Raw genomic sequence first — 13,283 nt, 5'->3', positions numbered from 1 at the left:
TTGATTTCAATCGATTGAGTTCAGATTGACACATCATGCTGTCACTGCTTGCTGCTTTACCCCACCCACCCCCTTTATTGAATCTCCCACCCCCACCCACCTGGATAGGACGTATACCCCCCACGCCTATGAAGCTACGGACATCCTACGATCATACACCACCTAAGCACCCCAAACACTTTCAAATCAATGTACCCTCTTCCCCTCACTGACCAACGGACCGTACCCATCATGAACTATAACCCCACCCCCTTGGATGTTACTTAACAACGACCACCCGTCCATATCCTCTCGTGTACCCTGCAAACACAGTCGTACCACCCCTGGCAGAAGACGATTTCTTCCTCAACTCCACCCCCACCCCCGAATTCTCCTTCATACACTTCGCCGGCGAATCAACGGAGGGCGATCAAGCGGTTCAAGCGATGGCGGCAGGAGGACAAAGGCAGGAAGACGGAGCGTGAGCTCAATGCTCTTGGTTGTTTAACTACAACGTAAGGGTGACGACTGCGTCAGAGTCGTCGCACTCCCAGCACGATGTGCAAAGCTCGAGCTCATGACCGAAGTGCAGCTCCTAAACCTGGTTGGCCTCGGTGTTCAACGATACGATCAAAGAAAAGCAAGAGATCTCATAGAGGTGTGTTGCAAACCAGTCGAGGCAAGGTAAACCGTAAGCAGCCGAAGGCTGGACAGTATCCAGCTAACTTCTCTCCCTATAAAATGACGGGGGCAAAGGTTCATTTTACTTGCCTAGATCAACATGAAATCAAGGAGGATGTTCAATTGATACGCGAGAGGACGAGGCAAGAGTTCAAGTCTATCTACTTTGAAGAAAGCAATATGTCGGCCTATGACTCAAGTATGGGCATCTATGCTCATGGAAATGCAACAGATACTTCTAATGCTGGGGTCAACTGTCAAGGAGAAGGGACATGGGGGTGTGCCGGCAACATGGACGCGAAGGCAGGGAATGAAGCAAAGAAGAGAGGTGTCAAACAGACTCATATGCTGCCAAAGAGGAAGCATACATGTCATGATAAGCCAGTGTCATTCGGGATATGCGACCACAACCCCTGGTCCTTCCTAATGTCCAATACTCAACAACAGGCATACCTTAGCCCAATCATCATTTGAATTGTAGACACAATAGTATCATCATGTGGACTTCTCCTGCTGTGACTGTCTATAGATCAACTTATGTATTATGTATGATTCGAGCATGCTATCCATAATCCAATGAATCCGGCTCAGGCATCTTGCAGACTTGAGTGATAAGAATTAACAAAGTAGGATTCCATCATGTTGGATATATTGTTGTCGAACATAATAAACAAGCATCTAAGGATTGCCGAATCTGTTGAGACAATGATGAACTATTTAAAGCGCTGCGACGAAGATCCTGTTATCTATTGAAGCTGATATAAACAATGTTGGCCTACAACACAACGCCTGAAAAACAAGCTCCAAAGATAGCGCCTAGCATCGATGCTCAACTTCTCTAGTATTGTACATCCAATGCTATGATGGTGCTAATATGGATATGCTCACATGCAACAACTGTTCTAAGGCAGGTATGTATACTGCGCTGATAACTACAGTAAGAAGGATACTGCAGTCCCGTTGCCACATACAGTGTCACTGCAAACTTGGACTTGTTGCATGACAGTTTGTATCGTTCCAGGTTGCGAAGACTACAACACTTATATCCATATCTATAAATGAAACAATCTCATTGGTGTCGACAGGTTGGCAAAGAATACAATACTTATCCATACCCGGCCATAATTAAAAAGATCTCATTGCTGTCGTATTGTCATGATTTCTGTATTTTCATTTATGCAAATACGAATGTACTTTACAACACGCATAGCCAAACAGTAGCAATATGAAAGATCGATACCGCGACCCCTACCTCACCCACTACTGTGCAATGAGCGAAAACTAATGTTCAAATGTTGTACAATTAGCGAAAACTAATGTTGTTTGTTTGAATGTAAAGCCCATGCATGATCACTGGTCTATATAAAGCCCATGCATGATCACTGGGATAGACAAATTCAAACATACAATACACATAGATAGAGTCGTGTGAAAAATTGATCTGTACTTATCAATCAACAAGTGATCTCTGCGATCTCGGAATGGCTTGGGCTGATCTTTCTGAAGTCAATTTGACCGCGCATCAGTTTTTAAGAGTGATACCACTAAAGGTTTACAATTCTTATTCCAAATTCCTTTTTGTTTTGGCAAAGTTATCACATACTGTCATGTCGTTTAGACTGCAATTGTGAGTGATTATTTGCTGACTCCTGAAGGTTTTCGTGTGCGACAAAGTGCAATTGGCAGATAATGTCGTCGGGAAAGAATGATTGAAGTTGGAAATAAATGAACCTTTACAACTATTGTTTCCCATGGCATCCACTCGTGCAACGTTCTCCCTGCGAGGTCACAACTTTCGTTGATGTTTGAGTTGTAGATACGAGAAATCCAGCGACATTACACCACGATCTTCATGAATTCACAAAGCTGGCATTGAAGTACCTGTTGTATCATTAGAGATTCAAACCGCTGATTCACGTCATCATACAAGCATATCTTGACCTCCACATGACTGAATCGAAAAAGAAGGCTTCTGCTCACAAATTGCTTTATGTTCATCGTAGCTCTCGGATATGCTCTCTTTCAGCTCTTCCAAGGATATTTGTCCCATTTCGGAAGATAATCTCATACCTTCCAATGAACAAGCATGAAAGATGTCAAAACAAAGCAATTAAACCAGAGAGCAAAACATACCACAAGCACAAAAAAATGTGTTCGACAATAGTTCAATGTTTGAGCGGAGGCAGATAGGGCATACAACCTGTCAATTGTAAAATCACCACAAAACATCAACACATGTATGGAATTCACCGCGTCACCACGACTTTCAAGGGAATCATACGCTTCATCTTCCTCATAGCCAAGATATTCGAGTGCTTGTCTGTGTTCTGCAAACTCGTTAAACCTCAATCTTGCTAATGATCGCATACCAGTCTCGAGAATATCGAGAATCATCTCTTCTTCCAACTTAGTCATCATGTCAATGTACTCTTCGAATGTAAGCATTTCTTCATCGCCTTCTTCCACAGTTGCATCTGGTGAAGTTGAAATGGTATCATAAAGCGAAGGATAGGCTTCCGCTGTAGACTTGAAGGCTCCAACTTCTTGATCATTTATGCCTGAGTGTGAGGAAATGTCAAGCAAAACATGCAGTCTTCTTGACCTGCCTGGTACTCACCCTCGTCCATTTTCACTCTTTCGATTAGATTTCTCGTAAAATCCCTGACAGCCTCTAGCTGTTCCTGGTGCATGTCCAGCACATTCTTGCCTTGTGCCAATCCTCTGAGCGTGTCAACAAGGTTCTTTCTCTCGTCTTTCAGTCTCCTCCTGCACTTCTCTCGCAGTTCTTCCAGCATCTTCTCACGTCCTTGACCTTTTGCCTTCACATTCCTTCCCGCCATTGTACTACTCTTCGCTCAGCTAGTTGGGTGGCCCGGTGCCGCCACGAGGCGCGCTCCTCTCGCCGGAAGCCTTGAAGCCTCGTTTCACTGGTCACTGTCAACCACTGAGCCGCGGGCCGGCCGCCCCGGGCCCCGGCCGGCGGCGCCGCGGCGCCCGGCATCCCATGATCCGCCGATTAGTACGGGACGGTAGTACCCGCGGGGTCCCGGCCCACTGAGTAGGCTACGGTGCCACTCACTGAGTCAGTGACTGCCAGTCACCGGGCGTGCAGTGCGGTACTCAGAGTCAGTCAACTTGGCAAGGCACCGGACGGACGGTCACACCGTCCGACTAGTCATCAGTAGTGACACTACGGTACCCAGTCACGAATCTACTAGCCTAGTAGGATGCGCTGACTCCCGAAGATCAAGCCTGACTCCGCGTGACTCTCCACCCGGGGTCTTCGGCTCCGACTCAGTGACTCGTTTCAAGGGCCTGTCGAAACTCGCCAGTGCGGCGAAACTTGGCTGATCTGAGCGGCGGCGGGCATTCAAGCATGGCATGCGGCGGCACCAGGCCAGCAGATCATCGGAGCACCGTCGTTACGGTTGCCAATGAATCATTCAACCGAAGCCTTGAAGGGCCCAGATTGCGGAAATTACAACACAATCGGACAACTGATGTTCTGTGTCAGCATGGAAGACTCTTGAAGGACTGAGAGATCAAAATGAATCCTTGATTCAATTGACAAGTGACTCAACCTCACCAAATCCCTCGACCTGTTGCTAAGTTAGCAGCAGCAGAGTACCTTGCGAAGTTCATGTCAGTTCACAAGCCTCCTCTTGCAAGACAAGCCTTGGAGCGGCAACGCAATCGCAGATTGAATCTACTAGTAAGGATACACAGGAGAGAACGAAGTACAAACTGCGTGTGCTCTTCTCATAGGTCAGCAACTGAGCTGTCACAGAAATACTCGAGGTAATGGGGGCAGGAGAAGAGCCAGGAGAAATAGGGTAGATGAATATTGCAGCCTTCTAATCCATGGAAGCTTGTGGAAGTGCAAGCAGAAGGAAGTGCAGGGGAGGGAGAAAGTCAGGGGGAAGGGGGGAAGAGGGGATGGGATTTGTGTCGGTGTGCTAATTTGCAAGGTTGATTGATGAAGGGTGAGAAAATGTTAGGATAACTTCATACAAGTGTCTCTCGATCCAGTGTTGTCATAGGAAGTGATCCCGTCTGATTGCAACTGCGAGCATGCCAGGAAAGAGGAAGGGGTGGGGGCGAAGATAGATGAGAGGAGGGGAAATGTTGCAAGAGGAGGAGAAGGGCCCCGTTGCCTGAGGACAAGGCGAGGGGAGGAGGAGGAGGAGAGCGAGTGGGGATGGCATGTTTTGAGGGCTCATCTGGCAGCAGGGAAATGGAAGTAGGGGTGGCATTAGAGGGGTGAATTAACTAAACTTTGTATAAAGTTGAGACTACCCCTACCCCATCATAACTGTGCAACATTTCAAGATGCACACGACCCTACCCCCTTCGGGGTCGTGGGGAAGAGGGGGTAGATGGGTCAACTGAAAAAAAAAGAAGACTCCTCGCCCTCCTCAACTGTCTGCTGCTCCTCCCTTGCCGCCAGCTCTGCTCTCCGTCAGCACCTGCCCCCTCCCTCTCCTCTGCTCTGACTTCCTCCTCCTCCATTCTTCTGCCTTGCTTCAGACGTGTCAAGTCAGCTACTTCGTCTTGCTCCAGCAGCTGCCGTCTAATCAACACTGTTTAGGCTGCTGCTTTCATCGAACTGTACAGCAGCTCTACTTCAAATTGCTTGCAGAAGAGGCGCTCGCACGAGGCCCCAATACCCTTACACATCCAAGGCTGTGGTATCACGATGACCGGCGACCATGCAGAGCTCATACCTATAGAGGTTCTAGAAAGAGAAAGAAGAGAAGCGAACATGAGAACATATCAAATCGAACATTCGAATTCAACACAGACGGGAAACAGAAGGCAGCCACGGGCTGGATGCTATCCTCTGAACTTCTCTCCCTTCAAAATGACAGCATCTCTGAATTCATCTGTTGGTTTGAATCACCTTGAAATCAAGCGAGATAAGAACAGAGTACTGCAATTGTTGAGGGAAGAATTCAAATCTGTCTACTTTGACGAAGTTGTTAGCCCACAAATGGGAATGAAGGATTTCTCAGCCACTGACGACGAGCTTGAAAACGAAGATTCGTCTATCAAGGAGATGAAATCAGCTGGTTCTAAGTCTGCTCTAAACAAGTCTCCTTCAGGCTTGAGGTGGCCACTTGTCTTTCGCAATCAGCATTCAGACAGAGAACCTCTGGTGCCCATGGAGAATGATGCTCGCAAAGCACTTCCTGAAAATTTGTCTAGGCATTCTATCTGTGTCATCGCAAAACCAAAGAAAGATGTGTCTCATCGGAATCGAAAGTCACAGAGAATCTACTGCTGGAAACCAAGAATGGAGAAGCGAGCCTAATTGCATCACGATGCTTCGAGTACGTCTTCAATGAGGTGTTTATAAATGCTGTCATGTTTCCTCCCTCAGATATCCGTAATTCCTTAATCGTGAATCTTTCATATTTGACAATAAATCTTTCAGTCTTGAAACACCCGCACAAACAAAATGATCAATTTAGCATTGTGTTGTTATACGCCAAGAAACATGGTGTTTGAGGCAACCTCAAGGCAGGGATCAAATGGTAATGGATGTACCGATCGAGGTGTGAACATGACTCATTGCATTTATAGCCTATGCGGCACTGTTGGTACAAGTCGTCTCTCAGAAGAGTCTAGGGTAGACAGACAGACAGACAGAGGGAGAGACAGACAGACAGAGGAGACAGGCAGGCAGGCAGGCAGGCAGGCAGGCAGGCAGGCAGGCAGGCAGGCAGGCAGGCAGGCAGGCAGGCAGGCAGGCAGGCAGGCAGACAGACAGACAGGCAGGCAGGCAGGCAGGCAGACAGACAGACAGACAGAGATGGAGACAGAGATAGAAACAGAGATAGAGACAGACAGAGCAAGGGCGAGGAGAGTCCAGGGGAGATAGCAAATGGAGTCCAGGGAAGGGAGACAACATCAAGACGAGGACAGGCCGGTGACTAGAAGGGAATGGAGGTTTGAGGGAGAATTCAAGCAGAGCCAACAAAGCATTTCTTTAAGTGTTGATCTCATGTGAGTGCGTATCCTAGGTAGGATGGTGTAGCGAAAGAAGGCTGAGAAGGAGAGAGAGATCGGATTACTGATTTTCATGCACTTACTTGAACTTATCCGACATTGGCCTGGTTTCAGGTAATGAATCTGAAGGTCACGAAGCGAGCTCTGATGGTGTCAGAGACCCAACATTGTGTTTATGGCATACTCGGGGTAAAAAATGCATCTCTTCTTCTCCCGTCGATGAGGTGTCACGTGTTCCCTTTGAAATAGGATTGTGAGCATAGATGAAGTCGGTACCACGACTGGTCCAACATTGTGGTGTGTTTGTACAGCCAATTAGAACGTGAAAACTGAGAACTTTCAAGAGCATACATGTTTAGATTTCTTCACTTTGGCGGCATTCATCAGGATGGCGTTCACCAGCTTGCGTGATCTTTGGTATTTGAACATTAATGAATTCTAGTGAAACAACAGGCTTATCACATTCTGCCGAAAAAATGAGTCGCCAAAAGTCTCATGTCAACGGACACAGCTTCGACTTTATATTTTCACAACAGGTGTATAAACTTCCACACGCTGTAGTATAGTTTGCAACGGTGGGTCTTCTATCTGCCCATGTTATATGAATAATCGAGTTTCACGATGTAGCCTTTCAGTCTGCTTGTACGCATGTGTATGCATACAAACACTATGCATGCTCATCTTCTCCCTCCCTCCCTCCCTCCGCTACGCATCTCTCACCTCTACTAGTTAAAAGTTACTGTCATTTTATAAAAGAATTGTAAACAATAAATTTCCAGAAATAGAATTCAAACTTGCCACTAACATTTGAAATCTCTGTGCAAGGTGGGGTGCAACGGCGATTGAGCCCAGGCTGGGGGGTTAGGGGCTCACGTATCCCTCGCAAAGCAATGGGACAAGTGGGGTACATGGGTGGTATGGGGCTCAAGGGGTGGGGGTATCAAAACCGGGCAGGACCCGGGTGGGTGGTACCATCTCCCTCGCGTGCGCGTCATCATGCCTAAGAACAAAGGTAAGAGAGAGGAGAGGAGAGGACAGAAGAGAAGAGGAGAGAAGAGAAGAGAAGAGAAGAGAAGAGAAGAGAAGAACGGAATGTGCCAGTCCTCAGTATTGATGAGTATGTTGCGGGATGAACGTCTTCCTTAAAATAGTTGAGTTTCGTGATGAAGTTGGAGGATACATGTGGTTTCAGTTGTTCTGGATACATTGGTGGCATGTGTGTTGAATCATTGAGACAGCCTCGAACATTTAAGCAGTTTGTTTTCTGGCGAATTCAGTTTTTGAACAATAATTACAACGCAAAAGTGAACATTTTGGATTGAGTTCTGATCAATTTTTCATTTTCCATGCAACCAATTTTGACATGTTTTGGTCTTGTCAGGAAAAGGAGGAAAGAACAGATCACGCGCCAAAAGTGATCGTGATGGCAAGCGTGAACTTCATTTCAAGAATACAGACGAGGGACAAGGTGCGACTGACTCTCGTTGCTTCCAGCCAATCACGTCCTGCTGACTTGAATTCGTAGAGTATGCTCAAGTGCTCAAGATGCATGGAGGGCCATGGTTGGAGGCGTACTGCTTCGATGGTGTCAAGCGAATGTGCCACATTTGCGGCAAAATGGGTCGCAAAGTTCGCATCGCAGTCGGAGACATCGTCCTCATCAGTCTTCGTGGATTTCAGGTGCAGAAGTCAATGCACATGTTAACTCCGTTTGAATTTTTTCTCCAGGATAACAAAGCAGATGTCATCGACAAGTACATGCCGGATGAAGTTCGTGCCCTGAAGGCAGCAAATGAGCTTCCCGAAACAGTAAAGCTCAACGAGACCGAAGAGGGAGGAGAGGACAACTTTGAATTCGGAAGTGGGGGAGAGGAGGTTTGTTGCATAAGAGGTCCCATTGGGAAGCTAACGTTTGATTCAGGAGGACGAAAGGGAATCGGAATCAGAAGAGTCAGACAAAGATGACGACATCGACGATATCTGAATTTCGTTTTAACTTAATTCTCCTAAGATCGTCTCGTGTACAATGAAGTCACTTACACACTTCCTTGTTCCGACCAGGCAACACCGCGGAAAAAGCTAGCTTATTTTAGCATTGCTCGGATGCATTAATTTGGTATTCAAGGTGAAGTTGTTCAAAGCTCAGGGAAAGCTGAGAATTCCCGGCATGTCCTGTGAAACGATTATCCTGAATGTGGAATGGAGTGCTGCTCATACCAATTTCTTGTTGGCTTCGTCAAGGTATCCCTTCACCTTGGGATCAGCGCTATCAGGGTTGAGTTGGGCATCCACAATTGAGCCCCTGACAACGACTTAACTGCTACCTCTGTCCACAACAAGTTGGCTGTCTACCTGTGCATCGTCATTCGCCTCTCCAAGTCATTTGTGTAGTCCGTTGTGTATCCCCCATAGGTTCCCACGTAGTCACCAGGAAAGTTGCTGCAGCCCGTCAATCGTTTTTTTCATTCCGCCTTTTCTCACCTCGTCGCAACCCCGACGTCTGCCCCTGGGTTGGGCTCGAAATGTGTGTGACCTGTCCACCCTGCTCCTGCCGCTTCACCGAACAAACTTTTGGCCTCAACGCTATTTTGCAAGGCTGCTAATATTTCAGAAAATTTGCTAAACCCAAAACAAGATGATGCGAGTACCTTCAAGCACTCTCTTTGTCTGAACACCACGAGCAGACATTGTGGAACGATATCCACTGGAGCATTGGTAAGATATAACGTAAACTGAAATATGAAACTAGCCTGTCGTCTCCAAGCAGAGTTACTAGCACAACCGAAAATAATGTACCTGCTCGCGTCATGAATTTCTTTCCGTGAAAGTCAAGGTGAACCTAGCACGACAAAGGCTGCTCGTTGCCCGTTCGAGAGACGGAGGTATCCGTCTGTTGTCCTCGACATCTTGGAAGTATGGATCAACAACCAAGAAAACCAAAATGAAGGGACATTCACTGGATTGCACGCTGCATTGACAAATTCTTCTTCTAACCTTGATTTCAACCCCTCTCCTCCCTTTCCCTCACATCCCTCCCTCCCTCCCTCCCTCCCTCCCTCCCTCCCTCCCTCCCTCCCTCCCTCCCTCCCTCCCTCCCTCCCTCCCTCCCTCCCTCCCCAAGAATCTCTTGCCTGAAACTCCTCCTTCTCTTCTTATTGTCTCCTTGCTCTCCCTCCTACTCGCCACGCGCACTACAAGCCCGCACGACAGCCATGCGATCTAATTCCGTATGAGCGGTTATAGTCAACACCAACACTACTGTACTCCGTGTAACGTTCTTGCCTCCTCTCAGCTGAGCTGGCCGGCGGGCCCGGCAAGTGGTAAGAGCAAGCTACTAGGACGAGGCTGCCTCAGATTAAAATTAGATTGAAATAGAAGGCACCTATAACAACATAACAACATAGAAAACTCAAAAAGTTGTGTACCTTGATCCTGAATGTGCTCGGGGCAACTGAGATGAGGGACACTCTTGTCATGAGGGACACTCTTGTCAAGGAGCGAGAAAGGAGCAGCTATGGGCTTGTGTCTTGATGTTGTCCTCTTGTTTGTCATTATCCCATCATTGTTTCCTTGACTGATTGCTTATCATCCATGGCATGCAACTCTTGTGAGGTTTAGTCTTTAGTTTGTCTTTGAACCATGTCCGACTTCTCAAGCCTTGCCTGACTCAGTCGATTGGCAGAGTCTTGTCGGGACTTGTTCTTGCCGGTCCTCGAAGATGGGGAATTGTTTTTCGCACAAAGAAGCATCAACAAGCAGGAAAACGCAGCCACCCGATCGCTTTTTTGCAATCGCTGACAATTACAACTCAATCGAAGAAGTGCAGAAAGCGCTGAGAGATGTGGGTTTGGAATCCAGTAACTTGATCTTGGGTAGGAGGAGGAGGAGGAGGAGGAGGAGGATATTTCGAGTGAAGGGCTTGCAGGCATTGACTTTACCAAGTCCAATACATGGACAGGCGAAAAGAGTTTTGGTGGAAGGTGTCTCCACCACCTTGATGCAGCTGCTTTGAACCCCTACCAGCGCGTTATCTCCGTAGTTGGTCGCACACTGGAGGCCTTTGATGACGACAAGCTCATTCCTGCCTACGGTTTCGGTGACAACTTCACGACAGACAAGCAATGCTTTCCCTTCTTTCCCGACAAACGCCCCTGCCAAGGCTTCGAGGAGGCAGGTCTCGCATTTCTACTCTTCCTATTCTCAAGCATGACAGGTTCTTTCACGGTACAATGAGATTACGCCAGGCATCGTCCTGGCAGGCCCGACGAATTTCGGTCATTGACGAGGGAAGCGAGCGAGTGCCTAATGCTTGTTAGGCCCCGTCATCCGCGAAGCTATCACCATAGTGAAGCAAGAGAATGCTTACCACATCCTGGTCATCATTGCCGACGGACAAGTCACAAATCGCAAGGATACAGAAAATGCCATCGTTGAGGCTTCAAGCTATGCATTGTCCATCATTGTTGTAGGGGTTGGTGATGGGCCTTGGGAAATGGTGAGGGCTTACGTGAGAGCGCATAGCACTTGCTGACTGGAAATTTGATGCGTGTAGATGGAAGAGTTTGATGATCAGCTGCCTGCACGGTATATCCACAGCAGAGACAGATCTTCAAAGGGCTAACTAACCGACAACCATGACGCAGGAAATTTGACAACTTTCAGTTCGTTCCGTTTGAAAAAGTGATGAGGTACTCGTGGCTCATCCCTTTGAACAGGAAAGTTTTGACTTTTCTTGCGACAGTCGAGTTCCTCCTGGGAGAAACCCTGATGCTGTATTCGCCATGCACGCATTGATGGAGATACCAGAGCAATTTAAGATTATTCGAAAGATGAAGTATCTGTAACTTGATAATAAATGAGAACCAGCAGAACCCGTGCCACCGTAGTATCTTATACGGCGGCGGCCTCATCAGTAACAGTTCCGGGCGCCGCACTGAGCCACCGTGACGGTGACTGTCCGATCGGATCCGACTCGGATCGGATCCGATGGTCACCGTGCCTCCGAACTGTGAGCGGCTCACGAGTCAGTGATTATCTCGGATGATCCGAGAGTCGAGCGCCGCGATACTACGGCCATCGCCGGCGCCGGGCCCAGCCAAGTTCCAACGCGGCCGGTACGGTCGGCCACCCGGCCGTCCAACCAGTGGCCGCGTGACTCGGACTTCCGCAGTGCACCACGACGGTCACCGGGCCGGGCCGGGCCGGGCCGGGCCGCCCATCCAACGGGCAGTCACGGGTGTCCGAGTCACCAGTCACAAGCCTTGAAGTGGCGGTGGCAGTGTGTCCAAGTGCCCCCCGCTGGGGTGCGGGGATGAGGGACCTTCTTGGGCGCATGCCGGGAGACCAAGATGACGAAGTGAAGACAAGGTGGAAGAGAGCGAGGGGAGGAGGGGAGGGAGCGAGGGGAGGGGCGAGGGAGCGAGGGGAGGAGGGGAGCGAGCGAGGGGAGGGAGGGGAGGGAGGAGGGGGAGGAGGGGAGGCGAGCGAGGGGAGGGGCGAGGTAGCAAAGAGAAAGAGGCGAGGGAGCGAGGGAATGGTCGCCGATGGGAACGGAAGGACAGATGAGTTGAGGCTGAGACGAGTGTGAAACAAACATGAGAGCAGTGGGATTGAGAGAGAGAGAGACGAATGAAGGACGAATGCTTTGAAGGGGTTGAGAGGTGGATAGGGTGTGTGGATTATCAGAACAAAGGGAGGGAGATAGGATAGTGTTTCATGATTTTATCTCGTCTGAACATTTTAGCTTACGCTTTTTCTGACCAAACAGAGAGAGAGGAAGGAGTCACCGTGAAGACGAAAAAGGGGAGCGGCGAAGTCCGTGAGTACTGATAAGCCTTGTCTTATGTAGACTTACTTCGCTAGTCCTCCCAGCGAAAGCTCGGGAAGTGATTCAAGCTCGGAGTCGCGGACTCGGAAGAGAGAGTAATCGATACTCTTTGAGGGCTGCATCTGAATCATTTCTTGCAAGTCGCTCGCCGACCTCAGAGAAACGCAGCAAGAAGAGACGCAAGAAAGAAAAGAAATCGAAGAAATCAGTGTCAGGATCGAGCTCAGAGTCGGAGTCGGACTCTGATTCGGATAAGGATCGAAAGTCAAAAAAGTCAAAAAAAAAGAAAAAGGCAAAGAAGAAAGAGAGAAAGCATAAAGTGATCTAGAATGATCTTAGGCTGCTGAATCGTTGATTTTGGTACAGGACAAGAAATCAAAGAAGGATAAGCGCGAAAAGAAAGACGAGAAAAGCGAGGTAATCACCAGCTTCATCCACCAGTGTTTGATCTGATCAAGGACTCAGGAGCCTTTGCAGTACAGTAAGTATTTTCGCGGAGTGTACGACTCATCGTCAGACGACGAAGTGATGCATTTGTGTGGCATACTGCACTTGCTAATACCTAAAAAGAACACGAGGAGGTCGTCGATCTCCGGGCTGAAAATCAAAATGAAAGTCGACAGGAGCAAACAGGACAAGACACTGGTCAGTTGATGCTTTTCTCTTCTCCTTTTCATTGACAATATCCTTCTCACTCATCTCGATCTCCTCCTTGGTGAATCGAGCATGCGACGTCTTGTATCCGTTTTGCCTTTCTCTCTCTCTCTCTCTCTCTCTCTCTCTCTCT

General features: G+C 48.2%; 6 protein-coding genes across 6 annotated transcripts; 4 read left to right on the top strand and 2 right to left on the bottom strand.

The window, feature by feature from the left end:
• Positions 1-422: 422 nt before the first annotated feature.
• On the top strand, positions 423-1,347 carry GUITHDRAFT_155660 (hypothetical protein). The gene has a single exon (XM_005821624.1). It carries the CDS (start codon positions 721-723, stop codon positions 1,132-1,134), a length of 414 nt encoding a protein of 137 aa, XP_005821681.1. The 5' UTR covers positions 423-720; the 3' UTR covers positions 1,135-1,347.
• A 1,559-nt stretch (positions 1,348-2,906) lies between these two features.
• Positions 2,907-3,500, bottom strand: GUITHDRAFT_119133 (hypothetical protein; the record flags this gene model as incomplete). The annotated part of the gene is made up of 3 exons (XM_005821623.1): positions 2,907-2,980; positions 3,030-3,218; positions 3,278-3,500. 3 exons carry the CDS (start codon positions 3,498-3,500, stop codon positions 2,907-2,909), a joined length of 486 nt encoding a protein of 161 aa, XP_005821680.1.
• A 1,856-nt stretch (positions 3,501-5,356) lies between these two features.
• On the top strand, positions 5,357-5,971 carry GUITHDRAFT_147018 (hypothetical protein; the record flags this gene model as incomplete). The annotated part of the gene is made up of 1 exon (XM_005821622.1): positions 5,357-5,971. The coding sequence occupies one exon, from the start codon at positions 5,357-5,359 to the stop codon at positions 5,969-5,971; it is 615 nt and encodes a 204-aa protein (XP_005821679.1).
• Positions 5,972-8,049: 2,078 nt separating this feature from the next.
• Positions 8,050-8,634, top strand: GUITHDRAFT_80355 (translation initiation factor 1A; the record flags this gene model as incomplete). Its single annotated transcript, XM_005821621.1, has 3 exons — positions 8,050-8,137; positions 8,195-8,349; positions 8,398-8,634. Coding segments are annotated over 3 exons (480 nt in total), but the record flags the coding sequence as incomplete, so codon positions are not given.
• A 101-nt stretch (positions 8,635-8,735) lies between these two features.
• On the bottom strand, positions 8,736-9,467 carry GUITHDRAFT_155658 (hypothetical protein). Its single transcript, XM_005821620.1, has 6 exons — positions 9,420-9,467; positions 9,318-9,373; positions 9,151-9,265; positions 9,022-9,108; positions 8,887-8,971; positions 8,736-8,841 (listed from the first exon to the last, which is right to left on the bottom strand). Exons 2-6 carry the CDS (start codon positions 9,355-9,357, stop codon positions 8,812-8,814), a joined length of 357 nt encoding a protein of 118 aa, XP_005821677.1. The 5' UTR covers positions 9,358-9,373; positions 9,420-9,467; the 3' UTR covers positions 8,736-8,811.
• A 920-nt stretch (positions 9,468-10,387) lies between these two features.
• On the top strand, positions 10,388-12,851 carry GUITHDRAFT_158788 (hypothetical protein; the record flags this gene model as incomplete). Its single annotated transcript, XM_005821619.1, has 8 exons — positions 10,388-10,541; positions 10,595-10,839; positions 10,883-10,943; positions 10,986-11,164; positions 11,222-11,253; positions 11,313-11,357; positions 11,411-11,503; positions 12,836-12,851. The coding sequence occupies 8 exons, from the start codon at positions 10,388-10,390 to the stop codon at positions 12,849-12,851; spliced, it is 825 nt and encodes a 274-aa protein (XP_005821676.1).
• Positions 12,852-13,283: the final 432 nt, after the last annotated feature.

Source organism: Guillardia theta (assembly GCF_000315625.1).
Source record: "Guillardia theta CCMP2712 unplaced genomic scaffold GUITHscaffold_140, whole genome shotgun sequence".
NCBI classification, from domain to species: Eukaryota; class Cryptophyceae; order Pyrenomonadales; family Geminigeraceae; genus Guillardia; species Guillardia theta.
Note: the sequence above shows the minus strand (reverse complement) of the source record. Positions and strands in the feature narration are given on the sequence as shown.